The sequence below is a fragment of the Phaseolus vulgaris genome, chromosome 5 (assembly GCF_051622355.1).
Source record: "Phaseolus vulgaris cultivar YP4 chromosome 5, ASM5162235v1, whole genome shotgun sequence".
NCBI lineage: Eukaryota > Viridiplantae > Streptophyta > Magnoliopsida > Fabales > Fabaceae > Phaseolus > Phaseolus vulgaris.
In genome coordinates this window covers 622847-642995 of record NC_143502.1, presented here as the reverse complement: position 1 = coordinate 642995, position 20149 = coordinate 622847, and the positions used below count along the sequence as shown (strand labels likewise).

The window sequence follows — 20149 nt, the reverse complement described above, 5'->3', positions numbered from 1 at the left end:
ACTTTTACAGGGGAATTATTGCAAGCTCCCCGAAACACACGATCTATGTGTGTGTTTCATTATGAAGACTAGTTTCATAAAAATAGTAGATGATTCAGATATATTATTGAAGCATGTACTATTAATTATCCTTCTGCAAAAATACTACACTACCACCACATGATTGAGACCATTCCTTTCAAAACTATTTGCCAAATGATTCAAAATGGAAAGTTTTGTAATTTGTGGTAGAGAGGAACTAGGGTTCTAGTAGCTTTCCTCTAATTTTTCACACCGGCTTCCCCGTTTCAACGTTTTCAAAACCCAAAGTTTGCCTCATAATTGCTTCTTTGAAACCGGAAACCCGTTTGGACCACTTTTTTAAAAGAATGAACTACATTAATATTTTTCTTTCATGCTTATAATATAATAATATATTTCTCATTTAAAAACACCAACACCCCTCACGTAATTTCAGCTAAATCAAACCTATTAGCTCACGGTAGGTACAAGTAGAGCCACACAAGTCTGAAATTCGGGACAACAAATTCACACTTTCCTTATTTCATAATCCTATATCTTCTATTTTCCTATATTTGTTTTAAATATTATACTTATCGTGAAATATGCCATGTAACACATACACGAAATATACTATGCTATATAACACAAACATGAATACTGACATCAACATACAGATACTGACACGAACATGAACATACAACATACGGATACTGATACGAACATACAGATATTGACACGAACATACAACATACGGATATTGACACGAAGATACGTATAATCTTTCTAAAATGTAAGACACAAAAGCACGAATTATATATTATATATTTATAAATTATATAAATTAATAATAAATATTTATGTGTACAAATATATTTTAGATTTTTTTTAACATGAAGATGTTTTTCATAATTAAAAAAAATGTATTACTTATTTTTATAATCATAATAAAAATTTATAAAATAAATTTGAATTTTTAGAAAATTACTGTATTTTTTCTTTCTAAAAATTGTGTTAGAACTAATTGTTAAAAATCCAACAAATATTTTTTAAATTGAACACTTCACTAATAAGTATTTTACAAGTATCGACATCATAGGTGTATCTGTTACATCACACGCTGTTTAAGAGATGTGTATAAACTCCCTACTGATAAGTATTCTACAAGTGTCGACACCATAGATTTATCTGGTACGAACACACACGCTATTTAAGAAAAGTGTATAAACTCCCTACTATGTGAGTTTAAATATATTTTTCTTAATTAACCTAATAGTCTCATTTTAGGTTACGAGTACTCAAGTAGAGAATAAGCTATGTGTAATTATTTACCTAAAGGTGAAGGAAAAGACAAAAAGAAGATAAAGATATTCGTTGCAGTTTTGGATTTGGAGAGACTCTGAGTGACAGAGACGCACGCAGGGAAGCACAGTGAAATATTTGATGAATGAGAAGGGAGCATAAGCATAAGCATATGGATATGGTATTACGCATACGCATAAGCTAAAACCAATGATTAATTTTCCATGAAGCCAAACTCAAAACCCCAAAAAAGCCAAATGAAAAGAGCCAAACCATACCTCACGAGGAACATGTCCTGGTCACCACCACCACAACAACCACCAACACTCTTCAGCTCCCTTCTTCTTCTCATTGCGTTGTTCGTCACAGTAACAACACCAACACCAGCAGAAGCAGAAGCAGAGCCACCACCAACCTCCGACGCGCTTCTCTTGATGCGCTTCAAGCAGTTACACGTTTCCTCCGACCCACGCGCCTTCCTCTCCGACTGGCTCCCCCACGCGCCGTCTCCCTGCGCGTGGCGCGGGGTCACCTGCTCCGGCGAGTCCCGCCGCGTCACCGCCGTCGACCTCGCCGACGCCGCCCTCTCCGGCACCCTCCACCTCCCCACCCTCACGTCGCTCCCTTCGCTGCACACGCTCGTCCTACGTGGCAACTCGTTCAACGCTTTCAACCTCAGCGTTTCGACGTTTTGCGCGCTTCAGAAACTTGACCTCTCTTCCAACAACTTCTCCGGGAAGTTTCCTTTTGCAAACCTAACTCCGTGTAACCGTCTCACTTACTTGAACCTCTCAAATAATCTCATCACCGATGGGCTCGTCTCCGGGCCCGGGATTGGGCTTGGGCTTTCGCTGGCCCAACTCGACTTGTCCAGGAACCTCGTCTCCGACGTGAGTCTTCTCGTCTCCGCTCTCAACGGCTCTGCTCTCGTTTTTCTGAACTTCTCCGACAACCGGCTCGCGGGTCAACTCAGCGAGTCGCTCGTTTCGCGGAGCGCGAACCTCTCCACGTTGGACCTCTCTTACAACCTTCTCTCCGGGGCGGTGCCGCCCCGGCTCGTGAACGACGCCGTTCAGGTGCTTGATTTCTCGTTCAACAACTTCTCGCGGCTGGACTTCGTCTCGTGCGGGAGCCTCACGCGGCTGAGCTTCTCGCGCAATGCGCTCTCCCGAGACGAGTTTCCGCGCGGGCTGAGCGGCTGCGAGAGGCTCGAGGTTCTGGATCTTTCTCGGAATGAGTTCGAAGCGGAGATTCCGGGGGAGATTCTTCGGAGTTTGTGGAGGTTGAAGTCTTTGTTTCTCGAGCGCAACAGATTCTACGGCGAGATTCCGAGCGAGCTCGGAAGCCTCTGTGGAAGTCTCGTGGAAGTTGATCTCTCCGAGAACATGCTTTCTGGTGCGTTGCCGTTGAGTTTTGTGAACTGTTCTTCTCTGCGGAGTTTGAACCTCGCGAGGAACTATCTCTCTGGGAACTTCTTGGTTTCCGTGGTTAGCAAGCTTCAGAGTCTTGAGTATCTAAACGCGGCGTTTAATAACATAACGGGACCGGTTCCGTTGTCGCTGGTTAACCTGAAACGGCTTCGGGTGCTTGACTTGAGCTCGAACCGGTTAAACGGCAATGTTCCGTCGTCGTTTTGCCCTTCCGGGTTGGAGAAGTTGATCCTGGCCGGGAATTACCTTTCCGGGACGGTGCCGTCACAGGTCGGTGATTGTAAGAGTTTGAGAACGGTAGATTTCAGCTTTAACAGCTTGAACGGTTCGATACCGTGGGAGGTTTGGGCTTTGCCTAATCTCGCTGATTTGATTATGTGGGCGAATAATCTAACTGGGGAAATCCCAGAAGGGATTTGTGTTAAAGGAGGGAACTTAGAGACTTTGATTCTCAACAATAACTTAATTTCTGGGTCAATTCCGAAGTCAATTGCTAATTGCACCAACATGATATGGGTGTCGCTGGCGAGCAACCGGTTAACCGGGGCGATACCTTCTGGGATTGGGAATTTGAATGCATTGGCGATTCTCCAGCTGGGGAACAACTCGCTGAGTGGGAGGATTCCACCGGAGATAGGCGAGTGTAGGAGGCTGATATGGTTAGATTTGAATAGCAATAACCTAACTGGGAGTATCCCGTTTGAGCTTGCTGATCAAGCGGGGTTGGTTATCCCGGGCAGGGTTTCGGGGAAGCAGTTTGCGTTTGTGAGGAACGAGGGTGGGACTAGTTGCAGGGGTGCTGGTGGGCTGGTTGAGTTTGAGGATATCAGAACAGAGAGGCTTGAAGGTTTTCCCATGGTGCATTCGTGCCCCTTGACTCGAATTTACTCCGGTTGGACTGTGTATACTTTTTCTTCCAATGGGAGCATGATCTACCTTGACCTTTCCTACAACTTGTTGTCTGGGACTATTCCTGGGAATTTGGGTGTCATGGCCTATTTGCAGGTGTTGAATTTGGGGCACAATAGGTTGAGTGGGAACATTCCAGATAGTTTTGGTGGTTTGAAAGCAATTGGGGTGCTTGATCTGTCTCATAATAGTCTTAATGGGTCCATCCCTGGTTCATTGGAGAGCCTTTCTTTTCTCAGTGACCTTGACGTCTCTAATAATAATCTCACTGGGTCCATTCCTTCTGGAGGTCAGTTGACTACTTTTCCAGCTTCTAGATACGACAACAATTCTGGCCTTTGCGGCCTGCCGCTGCCGAAGTGTGGTGCTTCGAGGAATCGCTCAGTGGGTGTTGGGGGTTGGAAGAAGAAGCAGCCTGCAGCAGCTGGGGTTGTCATTGGTTTGCTCTGCTTCCTCTTGTTTGCGCTTGGGATTGTGTTGGCTTTGTACAGGGTGAGGAGGGGGCAGAGGAAGGAGGAGATCAGAGAAAAGTATATAGAGAGTCTTCCGACTTCGGGGAGCAGTAGTTGGAAGCTTTCCAGCTTTCCTGAGCCTCTGAGCATCAATGTTGCCACCTTTGAGAAGCCTCTGCGGAAGCTGACGTTTGCGCATCTTCTTGAGGCTACTAATGGCTTCAGTGCTGAGAGTATGATTGGTTCTGGGGGATTTGGTGAAGTGTACAAGGCGAAGCTGAAAGATGGCTGTGTTGTTGCCATCAAGAAGCTCATTCATGTGACGGGTCAGGGAGATAGGGAGTTCATGGCTGAGATGGAAACTATTGGTAAGATTAAGCATAGGAACCTGGTTCAGCTGCTGGGTTACTGTAAGGTTGGGGAGGAGAGGCTTCTTGTGTACGAGTTCATGAAATGGGGAAGTCTTGAGGCTGTTTTACATGAAAGGGCAAAAGGGGGAGGTTCGAATCTTGATTGGGGTGCAAGAAAGAAGATTGCCATAGGGTCAGCAAGAGGTCTTGCATTTCTTCATCATAGTTGCATTCCTCACATAATACACAGAGACATGAAGTCCAGCAACATCCTTCTTGATGAAAACTTCGAGGCTAGGGTTTCTGATTTTGGCATGGCAAGATTGGTTAATGCCCTCGATACTCATCTAACTGTCAGCACACTTGCCGGAACACCGGGTTATGTACCCCCCGAGTACTACCAGAGTTTTCGATGTACAGCTAAAGGGGATGTCTATAGCTATGGTGTCATACTGCTTGAGCTTCTATCAGGGAGAAGACCAATCGACTCTTCCGAGTTTGGTGATGACAGCAATCTTGTTGGTTGGTCTAAGAAGCTTTACAAAGAGAAAAGAATTAATGAAATACTTGATCCTGATTTAATTGTGCAAACATCTAGTGAAAGTGAACTATTTCAATATTTGAGAATTGCCTTTGAATGTCTAGATGAGAGACCCTACCGGCGGCCCACCATGATACAAGTGATGGCCATGTTCAAAGAGCTTCAGGTTGACACAGATAATGATATGCTTGATAACTTCTCTCTGAGAGACAATGTCATTGATGAAGCATGAAAATAGGATCTTTACTGTAAGACTCAGAGCCCTTTGACAGTTGAGGAGGAATGATAGGTTCTCAACATTTGGAGTGTTGCCGGACAGAGTTGACAATTCTTGTGACACTTACGTATCCTACCTATCTGATATTGGAGGGTCCTTGCTCTTCTTTTTTCTGTATATAAAACACATAATGAGACCAAGAGATCGAAGGAAACCATGGAAGGATGAAACCTGAGGTTATAGACAGAGTTTTGTATTTTACTTTTGTGCTGATCTAGTGTTCAGTCACTTGAAATTGGTAGATATATACACTTTTTTCCTATGAACTTCTGTCACTCCATCATCAACCCCACTTTTGCTGACGGTCAATATTTTGTTTGTCATTTCCATTGGGTTCTGATATTACCACAGTTTTGCTCATTTTGTGTTTTGGTTCATACTGCAAGTGGCAATTTTTATTTTTTGTAGAAACCTAGAGTCTGTTGTAAATATAAATGAAATCTGCTATGGATTTAGTGTTTATTTGGGCGTACTTTTCCTCACTTGTATGGAAGTATAACTGTATTTTATACGGATTAACACCAAATGATCAATTTTCCCTTTTCTGGTTTCTTACTAACTACTCAAATTTTAAATAGAGTCCTCATAACCTATTTATAATGTATATTTGATAAATTCATAAGATTTCATGTATTAACATTTTAATGATCCTGGAGGTTAAATATCATGTGATAACCTCAGTAGTGAGAGGTTAACCTGGTTAAAATCAACACAGATACCCCCAGTTTTAAACTGCACTCTCCCGTAGCAGGTGGAAGCTTTTTGCCAACTATTACTCATATGATGATGAGAATGTCCGTGCAGGTGCTATGGCAATTACGTGAATGGAGAAGCTACCAGCATTCAGTGGTACTCTTATTTATCATTTCATTTTTGTTGCATTTTAGAATATTGAAGTGCATAAAAACCACATGGAAGTTGCACATGTTAGATCTATGAACTCAGTAGGTTGCACTCTTCTAACCTAGCATGCAGCTATGTTTTTTTCCCCTTACACTTGTACCCTTTTATTTGATGGCAATGCTCCTGATTTTCCAATTTTCCTAGCATACCATGTATGTCTAATGACTTGTTATAAATTGCACTTCACTGATATTTCCTAACACAATGAAGTCATGAACTGATTTTATTCCTTTTATGGATCCTGGTTTTGGTACCTTGCTTATTGAACTGGTATTTAATCTATTTCATTCTCTTAATCCATTCCTATTACGCAAAGCACATGCACTAAACATCTTCATCAGAATAATGCTTTAAATATTCAAGTTTGGCAACCTGTCTTTGCTTATACAGGGAATATGAGTGAATATGAAGCTTTAATATATTCTTATTCCGCAAGATTTAGATGAAGTTTAATTTCAGTAAATCGAAACCAAAAATGTTATCACTAAAAATCATAACAGGATTGTGGAGAGTACCAACGTAGAAGAGGATTTTTCTGAAATTCAATTTATAGTTAGCTGCTTGCAATGCTCAAAGTTCAAAAGGAAAATGCCAATAGTCTTAAGACTTTTAACGTAACAATAATATGCAATTTAGTCTGTTAAAACTTATAAAACAAGCAAGATGGTCGCAAAGTTCCTAACATGTGAGATATTTTTTTTTTATAAAAGCTTTCATGTTAGATATTATTATGCAACTTGACATTTCAATTAGACTGATATTTCAAGTAATCACAATCATCTCCCATAGTGAATGTGAGATAATGTTCATCATGGCTCACATTTGTCCAAAGTTTGATCAACTTTGCCACTTAAAGTAACGTGTTTGGTCAGAATTTTGTCTGTGAATGGTGTGTGGCACTTTTGTCAAATGGATTAGCTGTCATTTGGGGAGACTAATTGGTATAGATTGAGAAGATATAGAACCATCTTGCACAGTTATTCGTTTTGAAATCTAAGGACGAAATTGCGAATCATGTAATGTTGACTGGTATATTTTGGTCTTTAAAGAAAGAGCACTATCATACTGCAGTAGAAGAATCTATTCTATATCTTCTTCTGATGACTCTGTTTTGTTCCTAGCATTATGTATCTTGACTCAACCAAATACGGTTGCTAGATTGAGTTTATTTATAGATATACTTTACCACAGATTCTTATAGCTCGTATGAACCTTTTTTCAGTGAAATTTTTTGGTGAACTGCATACTAAAAACTTATCAGAAACAAGATAAGTCTTAATGTTCAAAGAACACTAACAGATTATGCACTAACAAAATTGTTGTATCAACATCAAGATTCAAACTTCAGCCTGCATGAGACATGAATGTAGCTTGGGTTGATTTTTCTTGAAAAAAAAAACTTATTTTTATTGAAACTGATAACTTAATAATTCAGACTCTCATTAGTAGGTCAACTGTTATGATTTTAATTTGCTCTAATTATTGCAGAGATTGTTCTCCTGTCCCATTGTTACCTTATGATGGATTAATCAATTCTGATCTGAATCAGACACTGCTGCATAATACAATATTCAAAAAGATTTATACATTATGGGGTTGTGGAAGAGCAGTGGTGACTAAAAATGGTGATCTGATGCTTCTCAAAGGATTAAAATTGAACTTTTAATTAACAAATAAAAAAAGATTTATATAGATTGAATCAATTAGATAATTCCAGAGTTTAATTTTATATTTTATTTTTTTATAAGTGAGTACAAACTTTATCTTATAAGTTGAGTTTACGAGATTAAATTAAGTTTAAAATCCATTTTTTAACATGGTATTAGAATTATTTAAAGTCTATCTTAACGAGAGTTTGTTGAATCTCACCCGCTATTGGATCGATATTAGATTATCCATAACAAATTTTCACACACAAATTAAATTTAAAGTTCACTTTTTAGTAATAACATATAAAAAATATTTGTTAACAATTTATATATGCGAGTTTTTTTTTTTTTTTTTTGCAAAATTAGTTATTTTTACTTCATCCCTTTTGCTTTTGTTTTCATCTAAAAAGGGTGATTTTAAATTTTAAATATAAAAAAAAAACTCTGATTGAAATAAAATAAATATTTTGTTTGTTTTAGGGACAGTAGCCCCTATGTTATTGGGCACTATTGGCCTATGATAGAGAGATCCATAAGAAATAAAGATTGGGAGCTAGAATGGCCTTTTAATCTTCCATCTCCATCCACTTTTTCTTTATCTTCTCCTTTTCTTTAGAGCTTTCTCCATCACCCACCTCCATTGGTTGTTCACTAAAAGCTAAACACACAAACTTACATATTTTTCCAATTATATATCACTTTCTTATTTACCAATAAATATTATTACATTTTTAACAAATATTGTTACAATTTTCTTTATATATCCAATTTTATTTTATATATATAAAATAAGATTAATCATGAGTTTCTTACACAACATAATAATGCTACTAAGTAGCATGATGCATCCATAATTTATGTATTTCTTGTTTTGATTCAATATTTATTGTTGTTTCCAAATACAGTTATTCCAAATTCTCATTTCTATTTTTCCTAAATTAAATATATTTTAATCTATTTTATTTCTCAATTATTTATCCTTTTCTATTTCTTATCTATTATCAAAAGATATATTGTAGATGAAAAAAATTGTACATTCTAATAACTTCAAAATGAATATATAGTTGATATGGTTATACAAAATAAATATACAATATATTAAAATTCTTTAAATTTGTCTAAGTTTTACTGAATTCCTTTAATCTATAATAATATTCACTTTCGAGATCATATCGATTTTTGTCAGACGAATGACATGACACTAGAAATAATTTTTTTTCTTTAACACATTTTTTCGCATACGCTCAAGCCTAGGGACAAATGCAGGCACTGAGACATCGAGAACACACTTGCCACACGACGCCGAGAACATACCTTGACACACAATCCAAACATTTTGGTACATGATCAAGCAGAGCACCACTTTGTCCTTCGACAGGACAAATAGTCACTTAGCAAAAAAATTGCGACTATTCGACCTCTCGGTCTGGTAAGTTACAAATGTGATGTGATTAATTACGAGTAAAACCTTATTACTCCCTAAGAGCACGCAATTAGGTGAATATTGGACCTAAATAGGCCTAGAACAATCTCTTCCCCTAGGAAAGGGTCAATAACAAAACTATAAATAGGTAAAAAAATTTAAAAGATGAACTCGTAACCTGAACATAATCACGTTTGACTTAAGTATTAGAGTATCTTTGCAGGTACCTCACCCTTGTCAATAAGACAAAAGATGAAAGACTAGACGACAAAAAGACAAGTTGAAAAATCAGATAGGAAAAATATTTGATGTTGTAAAAATAACATATATTAAAATCATAGAAATTCAATTTTTTAGTTAAAATATTCATTAAAAAATATTCAAAATCTCATAAAAAGTGTCCATATAAAATTTTCAATAAATTGACAAAGTTAGGAAATTATCATATCAAATCATCATCATAATTGTAAAGGAAAAAGCAAGTATATGGAAACCATAAGTTCTCCTATTAATAATTAATGAAAGACGTGCAACAGAATTAAAGCTTTACTAATTAGTGTTAAGAAAAAATTAGCATCTCTCTTTCTCTTATATATATATATATATATGTTTATTCCAAAAAAGATGCATCTATTTGTCATTTTCTATTTATCGTTTTGTGGACCTTATTGTTTAAGACTCCTCCTTCTCCTTTATACACTCTTTTTGTTTTAATATAATTTTTTTACAATATAAATATTATTATTTTATAATTTTATTAACATTGATGCTCAAAATTTTAACTTTTACATAGGTCAAACTACCAATTAAATGAGTGTATCCCAAACAAAAGTTGAATCAACAGTGTGATTTATATATATATATATATATATATATATATATAACTTTCATTTTTACTTTTATGATATATTATCATTTGGTTAGAAAATTAATGAATTAATAAATGCATGAAATATTAAAAGTTTGGTGTAAAATACAAGAAAAAAGATTAGATAATAAGATGAACACAATGATGACATTTAAATGATAAAATATACAATTAAAGTTAAACTTTCTCAAAAGTACTTTAAAGAAAGAAAGAAAGAAAATGTTAGAAACCATTTTGTATTATTTTCTTAAAAGATGGCTCTTAATTTGTCTATAAATTATTTTTAATTTATAACTATTTTTTTTCTAAAAGTTCTTATTCTAACTATTTATAACAAAAAGTTATGTACTTATTATTATTATCATGAAAACCTACCCTTTTGTGATTTTCAATTTAGTATTTTGTTTAGTATTGAGAACTTGGTAAATATATAATGCATGGAAGTTATATATAATGGTATATATATGAGTTCATCTCCAATTGTAGAATTTCAAGTTTTTCTAATATTAACTCTTTAAAACGTGATAAAGCATTCAATTCAACTACTCATCCCCAACTCTACAAATTCTATTAGAGAAAACCTAAACTCAATCTAAGTTAATTTGGTTTTTTTATTATAATTGGGATAACTGATGTTTGTCATTCTTACTACAAACTTAAGTGATAAAATATGTTACTTGAGTGTTATCCTAATGTTGAGTCATTTATCTTTGAAAAAAATATAATTGATTTTGTCTTCACTTAAGTGTCCAAACGAGTTTTTAAACTTTCAGTTCCAAGTGGAAAGATCATTAATAATCGTAAATTAAGTGATATGAGTCCTAGAAAATGGAGAATTATTTTGAAATGTTTAGCACACAAACTTTAATTCATATTTTGAGTGAAGAACTATATTGTTTAAGCATCAAACTTGTCGCTCAAGCAATATTAGTTTGTACATTATTGTTTAAATGTTGTTCAAGAGATGAAATCACATTTAAGTGGTATATGTGAAAAACCGACAAAAGATTTCGAGATATAAGTGATCAAACACCTACTTATGGATCATATCCATTTCCATATATTTTTATCTTTTAAATATATTATATTAATTAAGAACCACTTTATTATTTCGATTAGATTTATCCAATATGCTTCCTCAGCATCATTTATAATAATAACAAAAATACTAAATTCACATATTTTATAAAAGTTTATGGTTGAATTGCAATTACAAAATATTAACTAAGTTTATGGAGTCTTCAAAGTTTCGATTTATACAACCAACATCTTCACTTCTTCAAATTACTATAGTATTATTATCAAAATAAATCACATTGAACCGTTTATAAAATTAAAACCATATTAAAAATTTAAAAAATTCTGAACTAAATTAACCTTTAAACATTAATATAAGGATTAAAAAATTAATTAAGTCTATATTAAATATTAAAAAATTTACTCAAGTGACATCAATAATTTTGGTTACACTTATTTTTCTTGGTATATAATTTTGATCGAATCACGGTTAAATATTAAGAAAATATTTATTACTTAAAATATGATCAAGATATACAAGTAGAATGAAAACTATAATAGTACAAGAATAAGAATCTTTTACTTTAGAATATTTCTCATAACAAAAATCAAAACCATGATTCATCATTATTTTCGTCCTCATTTGATGAATAGCTTAAAATGGTTCTTATCAAATTATTAATGGTGCTCTTAATAGATTATTAACATATAGTTTCCACCAAATCAAAGGTTCCATTAAGATCTCATGAAAAACAATCTGGTTCAATTGAAATAACTACACAAATTCTATCATTTGATTTTCTTTATTCACTCAATATGCCATAATTTGTCTTTACATTACATTATTTGAAGAAGATTTAGATTAATAAAATTACTAATATTTTAGAAAAAAAATATAATTGTTCATTTAAAATTGGATTTCTCTTTATCTACAATGTTTTTGTCTTTGAAATCTTTGGTTTTCAAATATTCAATCTCTCAAGCCTTATCGATAGAACACTTGCGATTATACTTTGATGTTCAAATTAGTTTTGATCTAAGTAAATTATATATATTTAAAGTCATAATTACATAGGACACTTGCGATTATACTTTGATGTTCAAATTAGTTTTGATCTAAGTATATTATATATATTTAGAGTTATAATTACATTATTTTTCATCTTAAGATGTTTACACAATAATAATTTGTAACTCGTTAATGATATTATTAAGTGAACAATATAATAATATAGTATATACTCAAATCTTTAAAATGACTAATTTAATTAATAATAATTTTTAAATTTATACCAAACTAAAAACTAATACAATTTATGATAATGGTTGTTAGTTTGATCATTTTTCTTAATAATAAAGATCAAACGATGAAACAAGATTTATCATTGCACAAATCATTACAAATAGTGCTCATTGAGTGACCCCAACAAAATAATCAAAATAATTAAAATAATGTAAATCCTTATATGACATGAACAATAATAAAGTTAATATGGTACCACATTATGTCATACTTACTTAAGCATAATAATTGAAAAACAAGTGACATTTCAACCTATTTTAAGTTGTTTTATCATGTAATTAAAATTAAGCAGCACTACTAAAAGGCTAATTAGTAATTAGTTAAATTAATAATACAACATTAGTGTTAATTAACTATAAGGCATTACTATATGTAAATCGAATAGGAGAATAGGGAAGAACATTAATCATCCCAAATTACTATAAAACATTTTAAATTTATTTATTAACTTATTTTAAAATTTATATAATTATAATAATTTTATTATTATTTAACATTGAAAAGAAGAAAAATATGTATTATTTTGAATTTTTGGTAATATTATATTTTAAATAAAAATATTTAAATAAGCACGAATAAATATGAAGACAATACATAATTTTATATCAATAAAATACAAGAGTATCTATTGATATAAATTTGTATTTAAAAAATGAAAATAAATTTAATTAAATCCACATCATGAGTATCTATTTTCCTTCTCAGTCATGCTTGGTCATTTATAATTAAATGTTTTTGTATTTACAAATTTTCAGTCAATAAAACAATATCTTTGATGTACAATATATAATTGTCATAAAAGTTAATAAATTTATCATACATTCTTTTGAATGAAAAAAGTTGAAAAATTGTGTTCAATTATGGTAGAGAGACAATACAACACTTTTTTGAAATATAAGAACTGATAAAACATTATTAAAAGGTATAAAATGAGAAAAGAAAAACATTAAATAAGACAAGAAAGTAAAGATCTATAATTAATTTAAATTTAAGAAAGAGGGTATGTTAAAAAATTATTAAAATCAAAGAAAAGTCTTGTTGAAAGTAATAAATAATATAGATTTAATACTGTTTATAATAAATAATAATATTTTTAAATTAAAAAATAAATAAAATATTAATTTATTAAGATGTGAAGTGTATATTTTTATTATTGAGAGTGTTAATATATCACTACCTACCCTAAGATATCCATAATTGCAACAACATAGGTCCTAAAAAAAACAAAAACAAGAATTTGGGTGTGTTATTATTATTGATTAAAATAAAAATTGAAAAAAAGAAGAGAATTGAAAGGGAATGAATAAGTGTCTGAAAAGAGAATTAAAGATAGGATATGTTTGTGTGTGAAAGATTCCTTTGATTTTTTGAGGTCCACCACTCTTTTTTCTTCCACCTTCCCCACAAACTCCTTATACCCTTTTGCTTTAACAACAGTGATGATAATTTTTCATTTTCCAAATTAACAACAATGCAATAATCAATTTAACCTTTTCAAAATAATTTTATTTATTTATGTGGGCAATGAAAAAAAATGGTTTTTTTTTTTTGTAACTATTCTCCTTCCTCTTCCTCCTTTTCCTCATTCAACAGCACAATCATTTCATTACATGGCTATATTTTGGGACAATTATTTCTAAACACACAACAAAGAACAACACAACACAGCCAGAGACAGAGACAACAAACAACTGACAGGAACAACAACATCAGCATGGTAAGAAAACAAAGTTGGATCAAATTCCATTAACCAAGGGAAAAAAGAGAACCAACAAAACCCAGATAACTGGTTGGGTCGGGTTCGGGTTTATCGGATCCGTTTCTCTGGTTCCAACCGTTGATGTTGTTGTTGTTGTTGCGGTGATTACACTGGTCGTGGTTGTTCTCTTTCAGGAATCTCAATAATTCATTGTTTTCTAGGTAAACCCATTCATCATTCTCTCTCTTTTGTCTCTTTCTCTTTCTCTCTCTGTCTCTGTGTCCCTCTGCTTTTGTTTTTTATTTTCTCTTTTTTTTGTGTGTTTTTTACCTTGTTTGTTTGGTGATTTAAACGATTCTGAAACAATGTCGTTGCTCGTTGCGTTTGATGAATTGGGTCGTGTTTTTTGTGTTTGGATTGGGTTCCTTTTTGTCCCATTTGTGGTTTTTCTTATTTTTCTTGTTGGGTGGAGCGGATAGAAGAAAAAAATAGGATCTTTTTTTAATCGATAGCTTTGGGACTTTGTCAAATGGTGAATGAGCAAAGTGGGGGGCATGGATTTTTGAGATTTTTATTGTTGAAAGCGTTGTCCTTGATGATTCATGTTGGCAGGGTTGTCTTTTGTTTTGTCAGCCAATTAAGCAAATTGCATATTTGCTTGTGAACAAAATCATTTGCTTTTTTCTTTTGAGTAGTTGTCATTCTGTGTTGCAGGTGCTGAAGGTGGGGTTTCCATGTTTTTGCATTATTTTCAGAAAATTTTTCCATTTTCAGGTTAGGTGTTCTTGGGGTGAGGTCTGAATGGCTGGGATTGATGATAATGTTGCCCTCACTGGCGATTGGGGTCTTGCTAGCCCAAGTCCAAGAACATTTTTCTCTAGAATGTTGGAGGAAGATCATGTAACAAGATCAGTCTCAGAACATTCTGGAAGTGGTAGAACTGGGGAATTCTTTTCAGGACCTCATGAGCCTAGTGAGACAGGGAAGAAAAACATGCAGGATGGAGCAGAAGATGGTGATTCTGGACCCCAAAAGTTGAACTCCAGGGGTGGTCTTGTGGAAAGAATGGCTGCTAGAGCTGGGTTCAATGCTCCTAGGTTGAACACTGAAAGCATGAGAACTACTGACCTTTCACTCAATTCTGACATTCACTCTCCTTACTTGACCATCCCACCAGGTCTCAGTCCTACTACACTTTTGGATTCTCCAGTCTTCCTTGCAAATTCACTGGTGAGCTCTTGTTTATTTGTGTTCTGTGGTTTCTTTATCAAATCTGTTTTTCATTCTTTCAAACCCAAGAAGATAGTCCTAGATTTGGCTGTTAGTATGCTGTGCTACACTACAGAGCACAAACCCTTATTGCTCTTGATGTGTATGTCTGATAGGATAGACAACAGTATAATTTGGACACTCTGAGGATTCATACGAGGTCATTTCTTCAAGGTGTATAATGGTTTTGTTTTCTGATCTCGAGTTTTCCTATGTATGACCCTTTCTGTTTCACCTCTGGAATTTTCGTGCTTTCCTTATGTTTCTTTTCTGTCCTTTCTTAAACTCCTCAAATTTCATTACATCATAATTTTGAATGTATACTCTAGAACAGCTTAAAAAAATCATGTCTCATTGTGACTTTTTCTTTTTTCAATATACTTTTTGTGACAGTAGTGGTGCATTAAGGCATAGAATTATATCTAAATAGATGTTGGTCCTTTTAACTTTGAAAAGAATGATAGGTAGGACCCTGTTGTCTTGGTAATGGTATGTGACTGTGCTAATAATTGGATTTGATTTTCATTTTATAGTGTTACATTGTCAACTTGGAAACTATAAATTGTTTAGATTCTTACTGCTCTGAATGCTGTGCAATGAGGCACTTTTTTATTCTCTTTCTTGACAGATGGTGCAAATTTAGTTTTTAGAGTCTCATGTTATCACTTTTCCTTTTACTTTCTGTCAGATGCACCAATAGTAATTTGTCTGCTGATGTCGGAAACTGGTTCCTTGTTCTGTTGTTGACATTGTTCTGCCTCCTATTGAACTATGAATCTATGTAATTTCAGGCACAGCCATCTCCAACAACTGGAAAGTTTCTGTTTATGTCAAATGGCAACATGCGGCACTCAGAATTATCATCTGATGCTCCAGAAAAATGCAAGGATAATGGCTTTGATGATATCTATGCATCATCCTTTGCCTTCAAGCCAGCAACAGACTCAGGCTCCTCTTTCTATCATGGTGCTGGAAGAAAAGTAAGCACATTCTAATAATTTTTTTATTACCACATTTAGATACTATTCTTTGACAGATTACTTTCTGGTCAACATCCCATGTCATTAGAACACATTGTTATGCAATTATTGATATTTAATTCAGGTTAGATATAGTATGGGGTTGATGTAGTGAGTTGACAATTTACAGTATGTCTTGGCAATGATATTTAGATCTATTTCTCCTTTTTGGTCATTTAGTCTGTCCTCTGTTTTGCAGATAAATCCAACTACAGTTCCTCAACAATCACGTCATGGTATCGAGGTTTCGGCTCAGTCAGAAAATTCCTTTCATTCTCAAAGTGTTGATGCTGTTAAAGTTCAAACTGAGAACAGAAGTGGTCTTCATCTTCAGGCAGACTTTGTTGAATCACCTCCCGAAAAAGATATTAAAATGTTTGCAGCTGATCAAAGGGCTTTTGATGCTGTTGGTGGTGGCATTGAACATTCTACTCCAGTTGAAGAGCATGGAGATGAAGAAGGAGATCAAAGAGGCAATGGAGATTCATTGACTGGTGGTGTTGGGGGCACACCATCTGATGATGGATATAACTGGAGAAAATATGGCCAAAAGCAAGTGAAAGGCAGCGAGTACCCTCGAAGTTACTACAAGTGCACGCATCCAAACTGTCAGGTTAAGAAGAAAGTAGAACGATCTCATGAGGGCCATATAACCGAGATCATCTACAAGGGAACACACAGCCATCCGAAACCTCCTCCAAATCGTCGGTCAGGTATAGGTTCGGTCAACCCTCACACTGAAATGCAAGTGGACAACCCTGAACATGTTGAATCACACAATGGTGGTGAGGGCGACATGGATTGGGGTAATGTACAAAAGGGAAATGTTGCTGGAGCTGGTAACTGGAAGCACGAAAACCTTGAAGCAACATCATCGGCATCTATCGGACCCGAGTACTGCAACCAGTCCACCAATTTGCAGAGTCAAAATGCTGGTACTCTCATTGATTCAGGAGAGGCAGTTGATGCCTCGTCTACTTTTTCTAACGAAGAAGAAGAAGACGACCGAGGCACACATGGTAGTGTATCATTAGGTTATGATGGGGAAGGAGATGAATCAGAATCTAAGAGAAGGTACTTACTTACCATTATCTTTTAATTTTTCAAAACTAACATTTATTTGTCTTGCTTATTGAAATCAATGATTGATTTTCTCAGGAAACTGGAATCATATGCAGACCTGAGTGGAGCTACTAGAGCCATCCGTGAGCCTAGAGTTGTTGTACAGACTACCAGTGAAGTAGATATCCTCGATGACGGTTATCGGTGGCGGAAGTATGGACAAAAAGTTGTCAAAGGAAATCCCAACCCAAGGTGGTCATTCTCCTCTTGATCTTGTCTGTGCATTCACAACAGAAATTATAGTAACAACACATCATTTGGTTTAGGGTAAAAATCTGACTGAATGTTGTTGTTTTGCTGCAGGAGTTACTACAAGTGCACAAATGCAGGCTGCACAGTAAGGAAACATGTGGAGAGAGCTTCACATGACCTTAAATCCGTGATCACTACTTATGAGGGAAAGCACAACCATGATGTTCCTGCTGCTCGTGCCAGCAGCCATGTCAATGCCAACACTTCCAGTGCTGGCCAAGCTTCTGGTGTTCTTCACACCCATGTTCACAGACCTGAATCATCTCAAGTACACAATGGCATGGGAAGGCTCGAGAGGCCGTCCCTTGGCTCGTTCAACCTACCCGGAAGGCAGCAGCTAGGACATTCCCATGGCTTCTCCTTCGGCATGAACCAATCCATGCTTTTGGATCTGGCGATGTCAGGGTTAGGCCACATGCAAGCCAAGCTCCCTGTTATGCCTGTTCATCCATTCTTGGCACAACAACAGCAGCAGCAGCAACAGCAAAATCCTTCAAACGATTTTGGTTTCATGATGCCAAAGGGAGAGCCAAATGTGGAGGGTGGTGGTGGCCTTAACCTGCCAAATGGTTAATCAGTGTACCAAGAAATCATGAGTCGCATGCCCCTTGGACCTCACATGTAAAATTTCATTCCCTGATTCTTTCTTCAAAGAAAACACTAATGTTTACATCTTATAACATACATATATATAGTATATACATGTGTAATGCTCGAGCATACATAGATGAACATTTTCATTATCAGACTTTCATTGTAATGTTTGACATTCTTCACATGTCAAAGGTATATGTTGTTCAATTTGCTGATATATTGCATTCAACAAATCCAGGTCAATTCAAGACATAGTGGCTATGATACTGATAGATTGTGTTTCATTGAGATTTGTTCTTGACAGAAAACTGTGTTTATTAGATTCAACATTGACCAAGACACTTTATAGAATAATTTGATTATGTTTTGCAACATCTTTGTCAAATTATAACATCATTTCTCTAAATAGCTGGAGCAAAAAGTCTGCATTATTTTGACTTGTTCTGCATATTGTTAGTAATAGAATTCATAGAGTTGTTGAATATTTTGGTTTTAAATGTTTGAATATAATTAGTTTATATTGCTGAATTTCATTTTGATAATTCTGCAATGTTTTAATTAATTTTGAAACATTTTCCACTTAAAGGGAATTGATTGATGTCAGATATATATATATATATATATATATATATATATATATATATATATATATATATAAAAGTCAATATTATATATTCTCCTTTCAAAAGTGATCTTTTCCACTATGAATTATTCTAAGCCCACTTTTAAAATCTTATTTCCAAATTCCAATATCAATAATTGTACCATGATTTTTTAGAACATTAATTGCTTTTTTCAAAAATGAAACTCCAAACTTTTGAATCACGACTGGTTAATAAAACTGCCAAACTTTTTATTAGATTAGCGAAGGAAAAAAGGTAATCTTAATGTATAGTATATTTTTAAGGATTCATTAAGGAAGTTGATAAATTAATTAAACAATTATAATTGACATACGTGCATTTTTCATATTAAATTTAATTGTCACATTAGCAATCAATTAGAAATAATTGTTAATGTAACGTTCTTACTATATTTGGTACTGAGTCTTCTGATATATGAGATTCGAGTTGTTGGTAAAAGATCGAGCTTCTCCTTGAAGGGTTGTCGAATTTTATAATCAAATGTTGAGGAAAAGTCCAACTACAAAATACTCTTCGACGTTAGCGTCAATACTAATATAATAATCTCTGAGTAATAAGTGAATATTAAGTATAAAATGAATGAGAAATAGTTGCGTCAATACTAATATAATAATCTCTGAGTAATAAGTGAATATCAAGTATAAAGTGAATGAGAAATAGTCCTTGAACTTATATTGTAAGTGATAGAATTCATGACGAGTATCAATAACCGCATAGATAGGGTGCTGAGTTTCACAGATACACATTTATGATTACTTTAGAGTATGTCTACTCTAAACGGTTATCAGCGATTTCTGATACTTTAACTGAATTTAATCAGACGGTTACAAGTGCGTAATATTTATATTATCTAATAAATATTAACAATCACATATTTTGTGGGTAAGATGGAACAATAAGGAAAACAATCTTACACATTCAATATATAACTTATTTTTTCCTACTTATGTGATTAAAAGAATAAACATTAAGATTATGCTAAACATGATACAATCATTTTCCAATCTTCATCCTAAAATTCTGATTAAAGAGTTAAAAATTTGCCACTCATTTGAACACACACAAACAATAGTAGGAAGGAACTATGAGCAGTTTAGATACAAATTGGAAATCAAAGCTCTAGAAG

The 20149-nt window shown here is 34.2% G+C and overlaps 2 protein-coding genes across 4 annotated transcripts; both read left to right on the top strand.

Moving 5' to 3' along the window:
* The first annotated feature begins 1333 nt into the window (after positions 1-1333).
* BRL1 (BRI1 like) lies at positions 1334-5723 on the top strand. The gene has a single exon (XM_068642695.2). The coding sequence runs from the start codon at positions 1527-1529 to the stop codon at positions 5214-5216; it is 3690 nt and encodes a 1229-aa protein (XP_068498796.2). The 5' UTR covers positions 1334-1526; the 3' UTR covers positions 5217-5723.
* Positions 5724-13755: 8032 nt separating this feature from the next.
* WRKY2 (WRKY DNA-binding protein 2) lies at positions 13756-18594 on the top strand. 3 transcript variants are annotated; one of them, XM_068642692.2, is made up of 6 exons: positions 13756-14344; positions 14898-15353; positions 16184-16372; positions 16611-17485; positions 17570-17725; positions 17837-18594. In XM_068642692.2, exons 2-6 carry the CDS (start codon positions 14925-14927, stop codon positions 18357-18359), a joined length of 2172 nt encoding a protein of 723 aa, XP_068498793.2. In that variant the 5' UTR covers positions 13756-14344; positions 14898-14924; the 3' UTR covers positions 18360-18594. The 3 variants fall into 3 exon arrangements, with proteins under 3 accessions (XP_068498793.2, XP_068498794.2, XP_068498795.2); XM_068642693.2 differs by having other exon boundaries at positions 13757-14344; positions 14838-15353; XM_068642694.2 differs by having other exon boundaries at positions 13953-14344; positions 14879-15353.
* Positions 18595-20149: the final 1555 nt, after the last annotated feature.

Excerpts from the sequence above, each read along its gene's own strand:
- BRL1 (XM_068642695.2), top strand. The coding sequence starts at position 1,527 with ATGAAGCCAAACTCAAAACCCCAAAAAAGCCAAATGAAAAGAGCCAAA.
- WRKY2 (XM_068642692.2), top strand. The coding sequence starts at position 14,925 with ATGGCTGGGATTGATGATAATGTTGCCCTCACTGGCGATTGGGGTCTT. Across the intron at positions 17,486-17,569 it reads GAATCAGAATCTAAGAGAAG|GAAACTGGAATCATATGCAG; the intron begins GTACTTACTTAC and ends TGATTTTCTCAG. Across the intron at positions 17,726-17,836 it reads AAAGGAAATCCCAACCCAAG|GAGTTACTACAAGTGCACAA; the intron begins GTGGTCATTCTC and ends GTTTTGCTGCAG.